This window comes from Salvelinus namaycush, chromosome 12 (genome assembly GCF_016432855.1).
Source record: "Salvelinus namaycush isolate Seneca chromosome 12, SaNama_1.0, whole genome shotgun sequence".
NCBI lineage: Eukaryota > Metazoa > Chordata > Actinopteri > Salmoniformes > Salmonidae > Salvelinus > Salvelinus namaycush.
In genome coordinates, this window is record NC_052318.1 from 37,893,736 (window position 1) to 37,911,516 (window position 17,781).

The window sequence follows — 17,781 nt, forward strand, 5'->3', positions numbered from 1 at the left end:
TGTTTTAGAGCATTGAAAAAATTCACTAATTATTTTGTTTGAATAAGGATGTGAGAATCTTTACAGAGAGTTTACTGACTGATGAAGTTCCCTGGGTCTTGAATATCAGTATCATTCTTTGCCACATAACCTTCCATTAAATTGATCCTGCCCTACGCAACTCCAGCTAAGCTCCAACTTAGTCAGGCATAGCCTACATGGCAAAAACCCACTGCTTTCTTGACCCTGCAAGACCCCACCACCACGCTGTTGGCCATTTATCTGAAATGAGTCCGCTGCTCTTGTCTCGTTCAGGGAGTCCCAGTGCGCTCACTGTTTTAGAGATTCAGAGGAAGAGAGAGAGAGAAATAGAGAGAAACGCTCACTGTTTTAGAGATTCAGAGGAAGAGAGAGAGAGAAATAGAGAGAAAGAGGGGGTTGGGAGAAAGGAGGGGAGAGAGAGAGAGAGAAAGTGGGGGTGGGGAGAGATGAGGGTAGAGAGAGAGAAAGTGGGGGTCGGGAGAGAGGAGGAGGAGAGAGAGCGTATGTAAGTGAGTGTGGGCACCTGTGTGTGTAGCAGGAAGGGAGAGGCCTCATTATAAGGGTGGTCAAACACTTTTCCCCCGTTAATGAGAATGCTTTCACTCTTCTACTATCATTCATCACTGTGCCTGTACTCGCAATTACTGAGGAACAGTGTGCATAATGAGGACTGATTAATTAATTTAGGCCAAACTAGGAGGGCTGGCTCACTTCTCATTAAGACAGCACACTTGGGGCACGGGCAGGCGGCAGCACAGGTGACAGTCATGCACACCTGCCTGTGACTCACACCGCTGGGTACAGAATGGCATGTCTAGGCATGTCTAGGTTAGAGGCCAGGTGAAGATGTAAGTGTTGTAACAACCTCCATCCATACTGCAGCTAGCTACCTACTGTCACTCCGACAAACACTTGGTTTATCTCTTCCAATTAGATCTTCTGTGTTGGCTCTGCTATGCAGGAACAGTATTTCAATTTGTAAGACCCAGAGTGGCTCTCTCTCTGGTAACAGTAACAGAAGCAGAACTCTGGCTCTCAGGGCACCTTGGGTCCAGAAGGTGGAAGCTCTGGGAATTACATGTTTAATACTGACGACAATAACTGGCTTATACATCCGTTTTCCAACTGTCAGTGCAATAAGTTATAGTCATCATAGAGAGATGTATCTAGGCTGATGGTGGGAAAAAGAAGAAGAGATGAAGAATGTCTCTTCACCTCTTCTCCCTTCACCTCTTCCCTCCCCTCTTCCCTCCCCTCTTCCCTCCCCTCTTCCTCTCCAGGCTGGCAGGGTGCCTGTGCGCAAGGCAGTGTGGTGTGAGCGATGAACCCAGGGGCACAGGGATTTGGCAGGATTGTCATTAATAAGACATTTTTCAAAAGCTCCCTAACCCGGGCACCAAGCCAAAGCCCTGGCCTTTAAAAACAAATACTTAACTTTCTAATTAAAAAGAGAAAGCTAAACAAACGGGAAAACCTCATTCTGCTTAATTGTTTTGAAAGAACTAAAGTCCTGGTAAAGCCGGGGTGGGAGTGAAGAGATTGAATTGTGCTGTGTCTACCTACCATCTCAGAAGTGTTCACCGTGTCCGGAACAGCCAAGCAGGCTCTGCCAGCCATGACCGGTTTCTCCATTAAGTCTGAGACAGGAACTAACAATGGAAAGGGTGCGTGCTAGCTCTCTGCTCAGAAAGTGTCCCAGTCTCTCAGCCCAGTGCCCTAGCGCCAGCGTGCAACGGGGCCAGCGCAGCACACAGCCTTCCTTAGTCTCACAAGACTAGACACTTCCACTGAGAGAGCTACTCCATGGATCCACAGATACTTCTAGAGACAATTTCAACACTCTTTACTGGACGCTGCTGGCTGGGTAGCATGCCAGCATTCAATCCCTGAGAGCAATCACAATTACCTGTACACGTGTTTGAAATTAGCGAAAGTGTGTGTGTGCATGTGTGTGTGCGTGTGTGCGTGTGCGTGTCTGTGTGTGTGCGTGTGTGTGTGTGTGTGTGTGTGTGTGTGTGTGTGTGTGTGTGTGTGTGTGTGTGTGTGTGTGTGTGTGTGTGTGTGTGTGTGTGTGTGTGTGTGGGCATGTGTGTGGGCATGTGTGTGGGCATGTGTGTGGGCATGTGTGTGTGCTTGTAAGTGTCCGACATTTCAGGGGAGCTACAGCAACAGCTGCCCACAGGCTTACTCCATAATTGCCCGTGGCGCAACCTCAACAATGTGTTGTTGACAGCATAGCATCACATCCCATCACTCTCTGGCTGTCCATCTTCATGCATCTACTTCTGCTTGTGGAGCTGACAGTGCAACATGGGGTCTGTCAGCTTCGGGACCAACACCATTCAAGGTGCATGTGTAATTGTCTCCATGTTGGTTGGTGCATGATGTTGTTTCCCCATGAGGATTTGGATCAGTGGACTTAAACACTGGCTAATCAGGCAGTTGATCCATGTCAAACCTGTCTATTGCACAGCCTGTCATTCCTATCCATCCTACAGGCGTTTGTGTTGGAGTGTCTCGCTCCAGGGTTTTAGTGGGAAAATGGAGGTCTAATTTGATTTCTTGCCCGTCCTGCAGACTAGAGGGAGTATTTGTCAGGCTTCACCTCGTTTGGCTCTCATCGCCGTCTTTGCCAACCCTGATTTGTATTCTGGAGTTGTAGCCCCGAGTTAGTTAAGCCCAAATCTGTCCACAGGCACATTGGGTAGACACGTGGTGGCATGGGCTGCCTTTCTGCTAATGTCTGCCTACCACCTCGCTAACATCAGGGCCTGTTTAATAAGAGCTGCTTAAGTTTAAGCAGCGGATTGAAATGGTCTGCCACAATCCATCAACACGCACACACAGACACACAGTAAAGTGCTGGTCTTCACCTTCAAGGACGTATGAAGGATAGCAGAGGCAGAGCGAAAGAAAGAGGGGGGGGGGGGGGGCAGAGCAGAAGTGAGGCAAGCTGGGCGGGCCGCGCCCACCCATGGCTTCTGAGAAACAGATTTGCAGGCAGAGCAATCAGGCAGGATTAATCTGCGTGAAGGGAGGGGGGGTCCTAATGACCATTTAAAAGTCAGTCCTGTGGGTGCCCATCCTTAAAAAAGTCATGTGCACTCAATCATGTAAATGCAATCTGGATGCAGAATAAATCTGGTAGCGGATGCAGGAGACAGGTGATTGATAGGTACAAGAGGATTGCTCTTACCCATGGCTGTCTGGAGAACGGAGCCCCCTCCTTTATTGTTCTTAAGTGCTCTCCTACACACAGGCTGTGAATATTAACATGCCCCATCCGTGGGCACAGACATCTGCAAAGCTATTCTGACACATGCTCCAAGGTGCACACTGAACAGAGGAGCTATCTCTTTGGGGGGACTAGAGTTTTTCGCTGCTTATCATCTATGGGGGACTAGAGTTTTTCGCTGCTTATCATCTATGGGGGACTAGAGTTTTTCGCTGCTTATCATCTATGGGGGACTAGAGTTTTTCACTGCTTATTTTTCCATTATTTATTCTATGAATAAAGGTCAAGCTTTGCTCTTGCTCCGGAAAGAGAGAGGGCAATGAGTCTAAGTTCTCTGTTTGGAAAGGTTAATGCATTCAGAAGTTAGGCAGAGGCAGCTGAGCTCCCAAGTCAAGATGTGACTGGCTTTATGTCTGTTATTATGTTGATACATTGCAGCAATGACCATGGGAAACAGGGCTGATTCCTGCCACTGATATAATGACAGTATTTATGTATTCAATGACCTGATTAGTTGGCTTCCATCCTCCTTCAGCGTCTGGCCTGCTTTTCTATTGTTCAATTTATTTTCTTATTATGATGCAGTTTTCTTTTTGTTAGTATGAATAATAGTCTAACTGTTTATCTTATTCTCTCAAACATGTGGCCCTTTTTACTGTCTTGGACCTGTCCAGTTTGAGGCTCTTTCCCTCTATCAACCATCTATCAATACCACTCAACAGTTAACCAGCAGCCATTATTCAGTCATCTCATTTACCCATGAGGCTAAAATAGATGAATAGCGATGAGGTATTGAGAGTTCTCATTATACTTTCACTTCAGCAAATACATATTCCAGTACAGAGAGAGAGAGAGAGAGAGAGAGAGAGAGAGAGAGAGAGAGAGAGAGAGAGAGAGAGAGAGAGAGAGAGAGAGAGAGAGAGAGAGAGAGAGAGAGAGAGAGAGAGAGAGAGAGAGAGAGAGAGAGAGAGAGAGAGAGAGAGAGAGAGAGAGAGAGAGAGAGAGAGAGAGAGAGAGAGAGAGAGAGAGAGAATAACAGACAGACAGACAGACGGACGGACAGACAGAGAGCTCTGTGGAAAGTCAAAGGGAGCAGAGGCAAATTAATGCTGAATTATTTAGTGTTTATTTCGCATCAGATCCATCCAACTTAAACATAATTTAGATTTCCTGCAAAGGTCTGACATTTCCCTGCAAGACATCTCTCACCCTCCCTCCGCAGTCAAATTTTGACAGAAAAACTCAATTTTTGGTCAGACCACACTTTTTTTGAGAAATTAAGCATTCCTCTCCTCTGCTCTGCATGCTCTGTCAATCTGTTGTTCTTATATACAGATATACTCTCTGTTTGTCAGATGTGTTGACTGACTGCTGCTTCTCCCTCTCCTTGCAGGCTCAATGTGGGTAAGAATGACCTGTTGACCTTCTACGATGGCGATGACCTAACAGCTAACATCCTGGGTCAGTACAGTGGCACCAGGTCTCGCTTCAAGCTCTACACCTCCATGGCTGATGTCACCATCCAGTTCCAGTCGGACCCTGCTACTAACATCTACGGCTACGGCAACGGCTTCGTGGTCCACTTCTTTGGTGAGGCATTACTAAGCTACTGTTTTTTTGGACCTGCACACTGTTTTATGAGAAATTCTTTAATGGAAGGATTCTTGGAAGATGGCTTTTATAAATGTATTACAATAAAACCTCTATTCTCCCATGGCTGTGACAAAATGGTCCGTACAGTACATGGAATACAGTGCTCTCTTTTTGTAGACTATCACAGGAAAACAATGATAATAACTTGTCCTTGACTGAAAATAGATCCTCTAACAAGAGGCTGCTGGTAGCAACCAGTGAGAGAGGGAGATTAATACTACATAGAAGGAATTATCGTGCAGAAGATGGCATGATACAAGAGAAAAAGTGTTTTACAGTATCTGCTGTCCTCTCCCTCTGAACAGCCACCGGTGCATATGATTATGGGACATCAAACACAAAAACACAATTATGTGGCCTGCTTTGTCCACAGCCGCTGTATTTGTCGGGTGCTGCACCCCCGGCCGTGTGTGCCATAGTGAAAGAAGAAAAGGGCAGAACGGGCAGTGCCAAACCACCCACTGTCCTCCCCTTAGCTGGCTCACAGTGCAGTGTGCAATCACTGCAAATTGATGACATTCTCTTCACACACCAGAGCCTAATTCACATGCAGAACGCACCAAAGGATGCCCTGTGCCTGTCACTGCTATGCTGCTGAACTCAATTGTCATTTATCTGTTTTTATCAACCACACACATCAGTACAGTCATAGATTTTGGGCTTTACTTGCTGTGTATAAATCAACATGTTTCTAGATTTGATGAGTCTATATTATTAGAGCAATCTCTTGTTCAGATTAATGGATAACCCATTTGCAGTTGAGGGACATTTTTGACAAGGATAACATCTCGACATACCCTGCTCATTCTATCTCTGTCTCTCTTAATATCCCTCCTTTCTCTCCATCTCTAAATCCCTCCATCCTGCCCTGGCTCTTCGCTCACAGAGGTCCCCAGGAACGATACATGCTCTGAGCTGCCAGAGATCACCAACGGCTGGAAGAGTACCTCCCACCCGGACCTGATCCACGGGACAGTGGTCACCTACCAGTGTTACCCAGGTTACGAGGTGCAGGGCTCGGAGATCCTAATGTGCCAGTGGGACCTGACGTGGAGTGGAGATGTGCCTAGCTGTGAGAAAGGTGAGCTGGGAAATAACAAGCTCCCACAGTGGAACTAACCATGATTCTCTGCCTGCTTACAAACAATGTCTCCCATAGCGTTTAGGAGATAAGAGACAGGATTGTACCAGTACGTCTACTTATTTTCTGTTTAGTATTTTGTATCTTATTTGGATAGACAACAGACCAGAGACAATTTGGTTAAACATATATAGTGAAAGCCTGGATTCAACGAGTTCCTAGAATAACTGTTCATGCAAGTCAGAGTCACTTTTACACCCTGCTGGTCACTGGTGCTTTGATTGACATTCCATGTAATGTGTGCTGACTTCTGAGCAAAATGGTGTAACGAGTGTCATGTTGTATCAGTCTGCTGTGTTAAAGCAGCATACCTGCAGCCATCTTCTAGAAACACAGTAATACAGACATAACCCCATTTCTGCATTAAATAGCTGCCTCATTGCCTGGATAATCTCCATCAACACTTCCTACAGATGATAAACTGTGTTATCAAACCCAGAGCAAAATGCAATGTCAGGCTACACATGTTTTTGTATCACATGGCATTACAGCCACTGCTACACCAAAGCAATAGTCATGCCACATTTAACCAGACATTTTAAGTGAGAACATTATTTTATGAATGTCATTCTTTAAAGCACTAGGGTGAACTTAATTGCTGTCTGAAATCTGATGCTGAAGGGTGGGTCTACTGAGCAACATAAAACTAAAATGGTTTAACTGCCACCTACAGGTGAGAGAACATGCTGCATACAGCTCATCAAGACTTGAATAATCTGACAATTACATCATACTAGAGTTCATAGCCACTGGAAGTAGTTTGGGGCGGGGTGGAAATACGTTTTTGGCTGCGCTGACAGCTATATCGGTCCGCTAATACAGGACTATTAAAGGCCCAGTGCACTACTTTTGTGATTTGTATTTTATTAAATGTTTGATTCTTATGATTTTTCAGGGGGTGCTGCAGCACACACACCACACCTACTTCCCGCAGCTATGCTAGGGTTGAATATTTTCCCAGTATTTTACAAATCTCGAGAATAAATCCCTTTTCTCCCGTGTAACCCGGTATTTCCCTCCAAATCCGAAAGTGTCATTCAAAAGCATTATAAAGCATATAAATATGTCGGGATTTGACTAGAGCTTTGATCAGCATGACAATTCTAACCTGATGCTACCTGAGTCTGATGAGTCATATATTAACGACGTTTAATAAGCCCAAGCCCAAAAATTCCCAAATGATTGTGCCATTGTCCAATACATATCTGATATAGGCTACTCCACATTATGCACGACAGAAAAACATAAAAGCCCATAGATGTAGCTAGCTATATGCTCTCTTGGGTAAATAAATGAAACTAGCTCCAGTAGGCTAATATTTTTGAGTGTGTACTGTATTACTGTACTGTATTGTATTATACTGTTTTATATGGACTGGAATTATGCATCTTCAAACCATGATAAAGCAGGGAGAGAACATGCGATTCTGGTGCAGCACATGCGGCCTACAAAGCTACAAGTATAGGCTAGCGGATTAGATTATATTTTTTAAATATAATAAGGCAATTTGTATAATTAGTAGGCTAACGCATAAGTACAGTTAAAGTCGGACGTTTACATACACCTTAGCCAAATACATTTAAACTCAGTTTTTCACAATTCCTGACATTTAATGCCAGTAAAAATTCCCTGGCTTAGGTCAGTTAGGATCACCACTTTATTTTAAGAATGTGAGATGTCAGAATAATAGTAGAGAGAACAATTTATTTCAGCTTTTATTTGTTTCCTCACATTCCCAGTGGGTCAGAAGTTTACATACACTCAATTAGTATTCGGTAGCATTGCCTTTAAATTGTTTAACTTGGGTCAAACGTTTCGGGTAGCCTTCCACAAGCTTCCCACAATAAGTTGGGTGAATTTTGGCCCATTCCTCCTGACAGAGGTGGTGTAACTGAGTCAGGTTTGTAGTCCTCCTTGCTCACACAAGCTTTTTCAGTTCTGCCAACAAATTTTCTATAGGATTGAGGTCAGGGCTTCGTGATGGCCACTCCAATACCTTGACTTTGTTGTCCTTAAGCCATTTTGCCACAACTTTGGATGTATGCTTGGGGTCATTGTCCATTTGGAAGACCCATTTGCGACCAAGCTTTAACTTCCTGACTGATGTCTTGAGATGTTGCTTCATTATATCCACATAATTGTCCTACCTCATGATGCCATCTATTTTGTGAAGTGCACCAGTCCCTCCTGCAGCAAGGCACCCCCACAACATGATGCTGCCACCCCCGTGCTTCACAGTTGGGATGGTGTTCTTCGGCTTGCAAGCATCCCCCTTTTTCCTCCAAACATAACAATGGTCATTATGGCCAAACAGTTCTATTTCTGTTTCATCAGTCCAGAGGACATTTCTCCAAAAAGTACAATCTTTGTCCCCATGTGCAGTTGGAAACCGTAGTCTGGCTTTTTTATGGTGGTTTTGGAGCAGTGGTTTCTTCCTTGCTGAGAAGCCTTTCAGGTTAGGTCGATATAGGACTCGTTTTACTGTGGATATAGATACTTTTGTACCTGTTTCCGCCAGCATCTTCAGAAGGTCTTTTGCTGTTGTTCTGGGATTGATTTGCACTTTTCGCACCAAAGTACGTTCATCTCTAGGAGACAGAACGCGTCTCCTTCCTGAGCGGTATGACAGCTGCGTTGTTCCATGGTGTTTATACTTGCATATTATTGTTTGTACAGCTGAACGTGGTACCTTCAGGCATTTGGAAATTGTTCCCAAGGATGAACCAGACTTGTGGAGGTCTACAATTTTTTTTCTGAGGTCTTGGCTGATTTCTTTTGATTTTCCCATGATGTCAAGCAAAGAGGCACTGAGTTTGAAGGTAGGTTTTGAAATACATCCACACGTACACCTCCAATTGACTCAAATGATGTCAATTAGCCTATCAGAAGCTTCTAAAGCCATGACATAATTTTCTGGAATTTTCCAAGCTGTTTAAAGGCACAGTCAATTTAGTGCATGTAAACTTCTGAACCACTGGAATTGTGATGCAGTGAATTATAAGTGAAATAATCTGTCTGTAAACAATTGTTGGAAAAATTATTTGTGTCATGCACAAAGTAGATGCCCTAACCGACTTGACAAAACTATAATTTTTTTTAAAGAAATTTGTGGAGTGATTGAAAACCAAGTTTTAATGACTCCAACCTAAGTGTATGTAAACTTCTGACTTCAACTGTACCTTTCATAATATTTCGCCTAATGTTATTAGCCTACCTCCTCTTTCTCTCTCTATTGTTGCTTCATTCCTTCCTCGCTTTCAACAGTTAAATGAAATAAGTTTTGTTGTCCTTATCGTCATCATTCTAATGACAGATGCAGAAGCCTTTCACTTCTCTTCACAAAGAATGAATGGTTGTGGGTCTGAATAAATAACTGCTATAGCCTACAGCCATTGGATGTTTATTGGGCTGCTGTATTTCACATTCACCAAATAAGGCTTTAAGTCCCTCTTCAAATACTCTATTGCTATAAGAAATAAAATAAAATAAAATAAAAATGTCCAGCATCTATTCTAGTCTAGCTTTCCCTGCATGGGACTCCAAGAGCTAAGAAGCTTTTTTTAAGGAGAGGCCAGCGGAGCATAGGTGCATGCAGCGGCGCAGTTTTGGTTTTATAAGTGGGGGGGACATAAAAATTATTGTTATTATTTTAATTTTTTATCCAGTCGGATAAACACTCCAAACAGCCTACCAGACCGTGTTGCCTTGCTTTGTATCACATTCCAATTATTAAACTGGGGGGGGTACAAAAATGAAATTTCAGAATGTGGTTGAATGGTTGAGCCCCTGGGTGCTTGCATATTGTGCAAGAGGCTATATGTTAGAAACTTATTATGTATAACTTATTATGTATAAATTAATTAGCTAAATATAAGGCTAATACTGCATTGAATGTATTGCCTGAAAGAGGTAGGCTCGGACATTATATAAAGGGCTATATAGTATCAATCTAGAACAGGATTATCTATTTTGGATGCAATTTGAATGGAGTTGAAGGAGAGCGAGAAAGACTGCGCGAGTGCTCAGCATGCACTGATTTAAAGCAACGATATTCGAATGATAGGCTGTTTTAAAACTCTGCAGCTGCAATTTAAAATAAGATATCTTTACAATTAAAAAATATGGTGACCCCGAAAGCCAGATGGAGATGGGTAAATTAGATAGGCATTCGGTCTTTATATTACTGTAGCATAGTCTATCTGTCACATACCTGTCACAAGAAAAACACAAGTTACCATGATGAGATGATACAGTAGGTACAGTAGGTCTACATGCACCCTGAGCGTTGATGAGTCATCATACAGAGGCCATAGAGTAGCCAGATTTAGACATCGCAAATCATTTAATTGTTCCATTTCACACCATGCTGTTCATATAAATAATTTATTATCATTTAACGGTTTCTCGTAGTTATTTATCCCGGGAAAAGAGAGTCGTTTTGGGCGGTAAATCTCGGTAACCGGGTTCCCGCCATTCAACCCTACATCATACTAAGCAATATTAAAATCTTACTTTACATTTAAATACAGTCAATTACAGATGAAAACCACAGTTATAAGAACCTCCATTTTGTATGGGTTCCTTGTTGTTTTGTGGCACATTTCAAACCCATCCTCCAGTGTGTAACATTACTGGAAGTAGTCTCTGTGTGTTTAGTGACATCGATCCATCTGCACATCTCTGATACATATGTTACAGGCAGACCCAGTGCTTTTCTCTGTGTGTGGAGGTCCCCTGGGCTGTGGGCTGTTATGCCTGGATGGCTTCAATATCCAGCCCTGTGGTGTGACTTGACTAATAATGATGATCGTGAACATACTGTACTGTAGTGGTTATGCATTGGAGTGGTTATCCATTTACCTGTGTTTTCCGCATGTGTGTGTGTGTGTGTGTCTGTGTATGATCAGTAATGACATGTCCGGACCCGGGGACTGTGGAGCACAGTCGGAGAGTGCTGACGGGATCCCGCTTCATGGTGGGATCAACGGTGCAGTATGTGTGCAATAAGGGCTACTCCCTGTCTGGAAGCACACTGCTCACCTGCTACAACAGAGACACAGCTAACCCCAAGTGGAGTGAGAGGCTTCCCAAGTGTAACCGTAAGTCAGGAAACTGTATCTGAGCAAATACACACGTACGAGCACACACACACACACACACACACAGTGTCGTTCATTTTATTCAACCAGGTTCGTCATGGTCCTCCTCTCTAACAATCAGCACTGTTTTTCAAGAGTCCGCAGTATTCCTTGAGATAACTCAGAGAACTCTGTGCCAGGGGATCTTGTGGATGGTCTCAGTACGTTCTGCAAAGTTGTAGCCTGAGATGACATGCTGATTTCTTCCACCTAACCTCCAGAAGCCCTCCAAAAGCATTGATGACCTGTCCTTCCATCCTCCTCACTCCCTGCCTCAGATAAAAAGCCTTGTTGGAGAATGATCTATTGAGAGGAAGATGATGCGTGACACAGCAAGTATTGCCAATTAGCAGGGGAGAAACTTGAGGAGAGAACTGGAGAGAACAGGTGCAGAATCAATATGGCCTATGTAATAAGAGCTGGACCTGCTGTTCAAACAGAGTGGTGATAAGACAGTCTCTTCATTGTTTCAAAGTAATTAGACAGGCTGGAAACTGTCCCAGGTAAATTACAATGGGGAAATGAGCTGAGGGACTGACACTGGTTGTCAGGTCAGGAACTATCTGCACAATGAGATCGTGCCTATTGATAGACACATCTGCCTGTGTCAAACATCATTTCTTTTGCATAGAGGGAAACACAAAGTGAGGTAGCTGCCTGATGTAAGTGGTGGCAGTATGTGTATCTATGTTGGAAATTATGCATTTGATAATGGCACTCTGCTGTCTAAGAGACATTGACACACCCATAGTGACAGCCATGGTGTGTGTGTGTGTGTGTGTGTGTGTGTGTGTGTGTGTGTGTGTGTGTGTGTGTGTGTGTGTGTGTGTGTGTGTGTGTGTGTGTGTGTGTGTGTGTGTGTGTGTGTGTGTGTGTGTGTGTGTGTGTGTGTGTGTGTGTGTGTGTGTGTGTCCTGGCAGCGGAGAGGTACGAGCCCTGCAGGAACCCTGGCGCCCCGTCCACCAGCGTGCAGAGCTTAGAAAAGGCCTTCTACCAGGCCGGGGAGACCCTGAGCTTCACCTGTCGTACCGGCTATGAGATGCAGGGGGAGCCCACCATCCGCTGTGTCCCTGGACACCCGTCACAGTGGAGCGGAACACCACCTGCCTGTAGCGGTACACTGTCTGCTTCCATAGCACACATATGCCTCAACTTCGAATAACTTATGACGCCCAGTTCCATGACGTGTAAAATTATCAGGGTACACATGAAAATGATCTTTCTTTTTTCCAGCATCCTCCTCGCAGTATTTGAACGAGCGCAAGTTGGATGGTAAGTATATCAGCTAGTTGTAACCACAGTGTGAAGTATGGTGATGCCAATAGAAGATATGCTTATGCTATACTTGTTTTTAGGTCATTTCTAGTTATGCATATACTATGTTTTTATTCAGTTGCTAGTCCTGACTACGGTATGGAAGGAAGCAACATTGTCATTGCTGTTCTGATTCCTGCTGCGGTTGTACTGCTAGTCATCCTGGGGATTTACCTCTACTTTGCAAAGTGAGTATGAGAATGAAAGAAGGGGAAGTAACTGCATAACACCCATCAATTGATAATATGTGTAATTCAGTTGAAGGCCTCAGAGCAGTTTCGAGACTCTTTGCGTTTCTCTGTCCCTCAGACTTCAGGGGAAGACCATCAGAATGCCAACATCATCCTTGCCGCCGTATGACAACATGACAGAGGAGTCTGCCTTTAATAACCCAATCTATGAGACAGGAGTAAGTATGGATGTCATGCACATGAATCTCCGAGACGTGGACTCCCAGAACACCATAGTCCTGTCCTGATCCATCTCATTGTCATCTGTCTGCCTGTCATCTCATGTTTAACCAGCTGAGGGCACTCTTCACACCATCTCCCACCGCAGCCACGGGGGTCTGAGCTGTGCCTCTCAATTTGGTGTCTTGTGTTGAATGCAGACAAGCACCTACAAATTATCTCTCTCAACTTTGAAGTGTGGAAGCCCTACAGTTTACTTAGCTTTAAAGCTTTATAAAAAGATGTGTTTTTGCATGAGTATCAAATGCATTTTCAGTGGATCAATAGGACTGTACAAGCACTCAATCAGTGGATTGGATAAGGGACAGATGTAGTACACTACACATATGCGTTTCCATTTATGATGACCTCTGTAGGATCCATTTTGAGCTTTGCACAGTGCTTCTGTTCGGACTATGCTTCTGGATAGATGAATGTAATATTTTACTGCATGAAGGTGAAAAAGCTTGAACAAAAATGCTTTATGTCAACTTCAAAGACACTTTAAAGCTCCTCCATCTTTGTGTCATCATTATGTCATTCACATGGGATTGAGTTGTGCATTCATTGAGTCTTATCCATTAATTAGTTTGAATTGCTTTTGAAAAGTGTGCATTTATGGGCCCTATCAGGGGCGCAACTTTGGTTTTAGAAGTGGGGGGGACATATTTATTATTATTTTGTGTTATAAGTTTTTTTTATCCAGTCGGATAAACACTCCAAACAGCCTACCCGACTGCTCGGAGATGTCCGCATGGTCCTGAAACACATCTTTGCATTGTTTTGTATCACATTCCAATGATAAAACTGGGGGGGGCCAAAAATTATATTTCAGAATGTGGGGGGGGGGATATGCCCCCCCCCCGTTCCCAACCGTCCCCAGTGAAAGTTGCACCCCTGGACCCTATTATAAATGATTGTTATTGAATCACATAGGCTATAACAAATGTTAATGTACAATAATAGACCGTATTTACATCTACACTTAGTATTGACATTACTTTTATGTGCTGCACACAACATTTCAGAGCACTTAAAATAACAACCAAAATCCTTAGATTTGACATTTAGCTTGTCAGGAATTCTTGTACTTGTCTTACATATTCCTTTGTCCATAAGTCATTTATATCTATATAGCTTTGTGTACAAATATATCAGTTACATGTATTTGTCAGGTTATTTAAATGTATTCGTTTTATTTAATGTGAGTGTTGGATTTGTTGTGCGATGTCACAGGCACATTGTTCAAGCAACATAATGCTGCCATGTCTATTATTGTGTTATGTTAAACTATTCATCATCTCTGTTACAAATGTTAGTGATGCATATCATTCTCCTAAACTACAGCAACTTTGTGCTTGATAAACCATCTGACCTGAATCATGCCCTTGATTCAAAATATTTTGTGGGGGAATGTCCTATTAGTCACTGTGCTGTGTGACTTGAGCGGATGCTGTGTCTCTCTCATTCTTTACTTTCATGTTCTGGACTCCATTTTGACTGGACCACACTCTCCTCCTCCACCTCTTCTTCCCATCAGCCCCGGCAGGCGTTCTGTGATTACTAATGACTGTGTCTGTCTGTCCCTCCTTGGCTGCCTGCAGAAGAACAACGAGGTAAGGCCTTCTTCTGATGCCGACTGTCCATCTTAAAGGGCACACCTAAACTACACCTCAACCACTGTCATCTGTCACTGCATCCACTTCCAGCCAGCTGTCCACTGTACCGAACTGGTGTCAACACTTCAATCACTTCAGTCAACACCTTGTGGGGTTCCTCACAACACAGCTCCCTGACCCTCACTTCATCGCTCCTTCTCTCTATTTCTCTCTCTTTCTCTCTCTAACATGTACTATTAACTTCAATTGGAAAAGAAAATACCTTTACATAACATCTCACTGTTAATGAAAGTAAAGTATGGGGTGTCAGTGAAATGTGAAGCTTAAATTTACTACATTATTGTTGTTGCACTGATGTCCTGTCTTTTTCATGTTCTCGCACTCTCTTGTCAATCAGTTTGAAACAATATTAAATAATTTCTGTTCTGATCATGTTGTTTCTACTTTTTATTTCTACACGATTTGCATGATTCAGTTCTGGCCATTGACCATGTTCTGTCACATTTTCATAATTCACCTTTTAACTTCAATGACTGAGAAACTGCTGTGTTATTATGACACAGAGTTAGAGCTTTTGGCTAGTAAGAACCTTTGATGAGTGTATTTGTCTGGTCTTTACAGGGCAAAGGAGATTATGAGGTGACCATTTAAAGACCTTACAGCTAGGGGAATTCAGGGGTTTCTTTTTGGGACCCTCTCTGCACCTCTCATCTTTCCTGCAATGACTTCAGCTCCTATTCCTTCCTCTTTCTCTTAATTCACTCCTTTTTGTGGGCTTTTGTAAATATGTCTTTCCAGAGGACTTCTACCCAAACTGCAAAGATGGTGGATCAACATGGTGTTATTTTTGTAGACCTTTGACGCAGATGGCCTTTCTTTAGTGTTTGTACATTTTCATTTCATAACTGAGCCCAGGACTGGTAACATTATGGGGGGATACATTTAGTTCAAATGGTTTAGGTTTTAAGATTTACATAAGAAATGTGAAGAACGAATGTACGGTTTATGCGTTGGCAAGGGTCTTGAAATATACAGTATACATAAAAAATACAAAATGACCCAAAGTTGTTTGAACATTGTCCAAATATCAATTTCACATTTACTCTGAGTGAACATTTGTATTTTCCAATTTTGCTACTATAATTCAACCATCCAGTCTATATATGGGTTTTCAATATCACTTTGTAAATAACCTGCCTGTCTAATATGAGGGTGTCTGCGACTTGAGGAAACAAATTAGTGTTTTATTCAATTTTACTCACAGTTTTGTTGAGAGACATTTCCTGTGCTAAAACAACTATAAATATATACTTCCGATCAAAAGTTTTTCTTTATTTTTACTATTTTCTACATTGTGCAATAAAAGTGAAGACATCAAAACTATGAAATAACACATATGGAATCATGTAGTAACCAAAAAGGTGGTAAACAAATCCAAATCTATTTTTTATTTGAGATTCTTCAAATAGCCACCCTTTGCTTGATGACGGCTTTTGCACACTCTTGGCATTCTCTCAACCAGCTTCATGAGGAATGCACCTGGAATGCATTTCAATAAACAGGTGTGCCTTCATAAAAGTTCATTTGTGGATTTTCTTTCCTTCTTCATGCATTTGAGTCAATCAGTTGTGTTGTGACAAGGTAGGGGGGTATACAGAAGGCAGCCCTATTTGGTAAAAGACCAAGTCCATATTATGGCAAGAACAGCTCAAATAAGCAAAAAGAAACAACAGTTCATCATTACTTTAAGACATGAAGGTCAGTCAAGCTGGCACATTTCAAGAACTTTTAAAGTTTCTTCAAGTGCAGTGGCAAAAACCATCAAGCACTATGATGAACCTGTCTCTCATGAGGACCGCCACAGGAAAGGAAGACCCAGAGTTACCTCTGCTGCAGAGGATAAGTTCATTGGAGTTACCAGCCTCAGAAATGGCACCCCAAATAAATGCTTCAGAGTAACAGACACATCTCAACATCAACAATTCAGAGGAGACTGTGTGAATCAGGTCTTCATGGTCGAATTGCATTAAAGAAACCACTACTAAAGGACACCAATAAGAAGAAGAGACTTGCTTGGGCCAAGAAACACGAGCAAAAGACATTAGACCGGTGGAAAATTGTCCTTTAGTCTGGAGCCCAAATTTGAGATTTTTTGTTCCAACCGCTGTCTTTGTGAGATGCGGTGTGGGTGAACGGATGATCTCTGTATGTGTATTTCCCACCATAAAGCATGGAGGAGGAGGTGTTATGGTTTGGGGGTGCTTTGCTGGTGACACTGTCTGTGATTGATTTAGAATTCATGGCACACTTAACCAGCATGGCTACCACAGCATTCTGCAGCGATATGTCATCCCATCTGGTTTGGGCTTAGTGGTACTATCATTTGTTTTATACAAGACAATGACCCAACAGACCTCCAGGCTGTGTAAGGCTATTTTTACCAAGAAGGAGAGTGATGGAGTGCTGCATCAGATGACCTGGCCTCCACAATCCCCTGACCTCAAGCAAATTGAGATAGTTTGGAATGAGTGAAGGAAAAGCAGCCAACAAGTGCTCAGCATGTGTGGGAACTCCTTCAAGACTGTTGGAAAAGCATTCCAGATGAAGCTGGTTGAGAGAATGCCAAGATTGTGCAAAGCTGTCATCAGGGCAAAGGATGGCTACTTTGAAGAATCTAAAATCTAAAATAGATTTTGATTTGTTTAACACTTTTTTGGTATCTACATGGTTCCATGTGTGTTATTTCATAGTTTTGATGTCTTCACTATTATTCTACAATGTAGAAAATAGTCAAAATGAAGAAAAACCCTTGAATGAGTAGGTGCTCTAAAACTTTTGACCGGTAGTGTACATGTAATGTATAGCCCAAAGTGTTAAGCTCCTCCTCATGGCTGGTATAGAGTTGGTGAATACTCCACTATCTGCTTGATTAAACTAATGTCAAATCCCAACAGCTTTCTCTTGTCATGCCATCTGCATTGAGAGTATGCATCAATTCAATGAAGGGAGGCCATGAAGATAATATGCCATCTTCTACAAAGTGCTATTCCGTAAAGTACACCATCTTCATGTACATAGGAATGCTCATGGGCCACCCCTTGTTCATTGCTGTCATTAGTTTCTGTCTTTCCACACAAGAAAATGCACTGCATAAAAGTGGAATATGCAGAAATCGCTCTGCCATTTCCTGGTTGTTCTAATTCTAATAGTT

At 42.8% G+C, this 17,781-nt stretch overlaps 1 protein-coding gene across 1 annotated transcript in view; it reads left to right on the forward strand.

The window, feature by feature from the left end:
• Positions 1 to 12,980, forward strand: part of LOC120057522 (seizure protein 6 homolog) — a 248,463-nt gene extending 235,483 nt beyond the window's left edge. Inside the window, exons 14-20 of the mRNA XM_039006117.1 lie at positions 4,650 to 4,846; positions 5,796 to 5,990; positions 10,958 to 11,149; positions 12,109 to 12,303; positions 12,422 to 12,460; positions 12,582 to 12,690; positions 12,812 to 12,980. Coding sequence (XP_038862045.1) covers positions 4,650 to 4,846; positions 5,796 to 5,990; positions 10,958 to 11,149; positions 12,109 to 12,303; positions 12,422 to 12,460; positions 12,582 to 12,690; positions 12,812 to 12,980 — 1,096 coding nt within the window. The remainder of the gene's footprint in view (positions 1 to 4,649; positions 4,847 to 5,795; positions 5,991 to 10,957; positions 11,150 to 12,108; positions 12,304 to 12,421; positions 12,461 to 12,581; positions 12,691 to 12,811) is intronic.
• Positions 12,981 to 17,781: the final 4,801 nt, after the last annotated feature.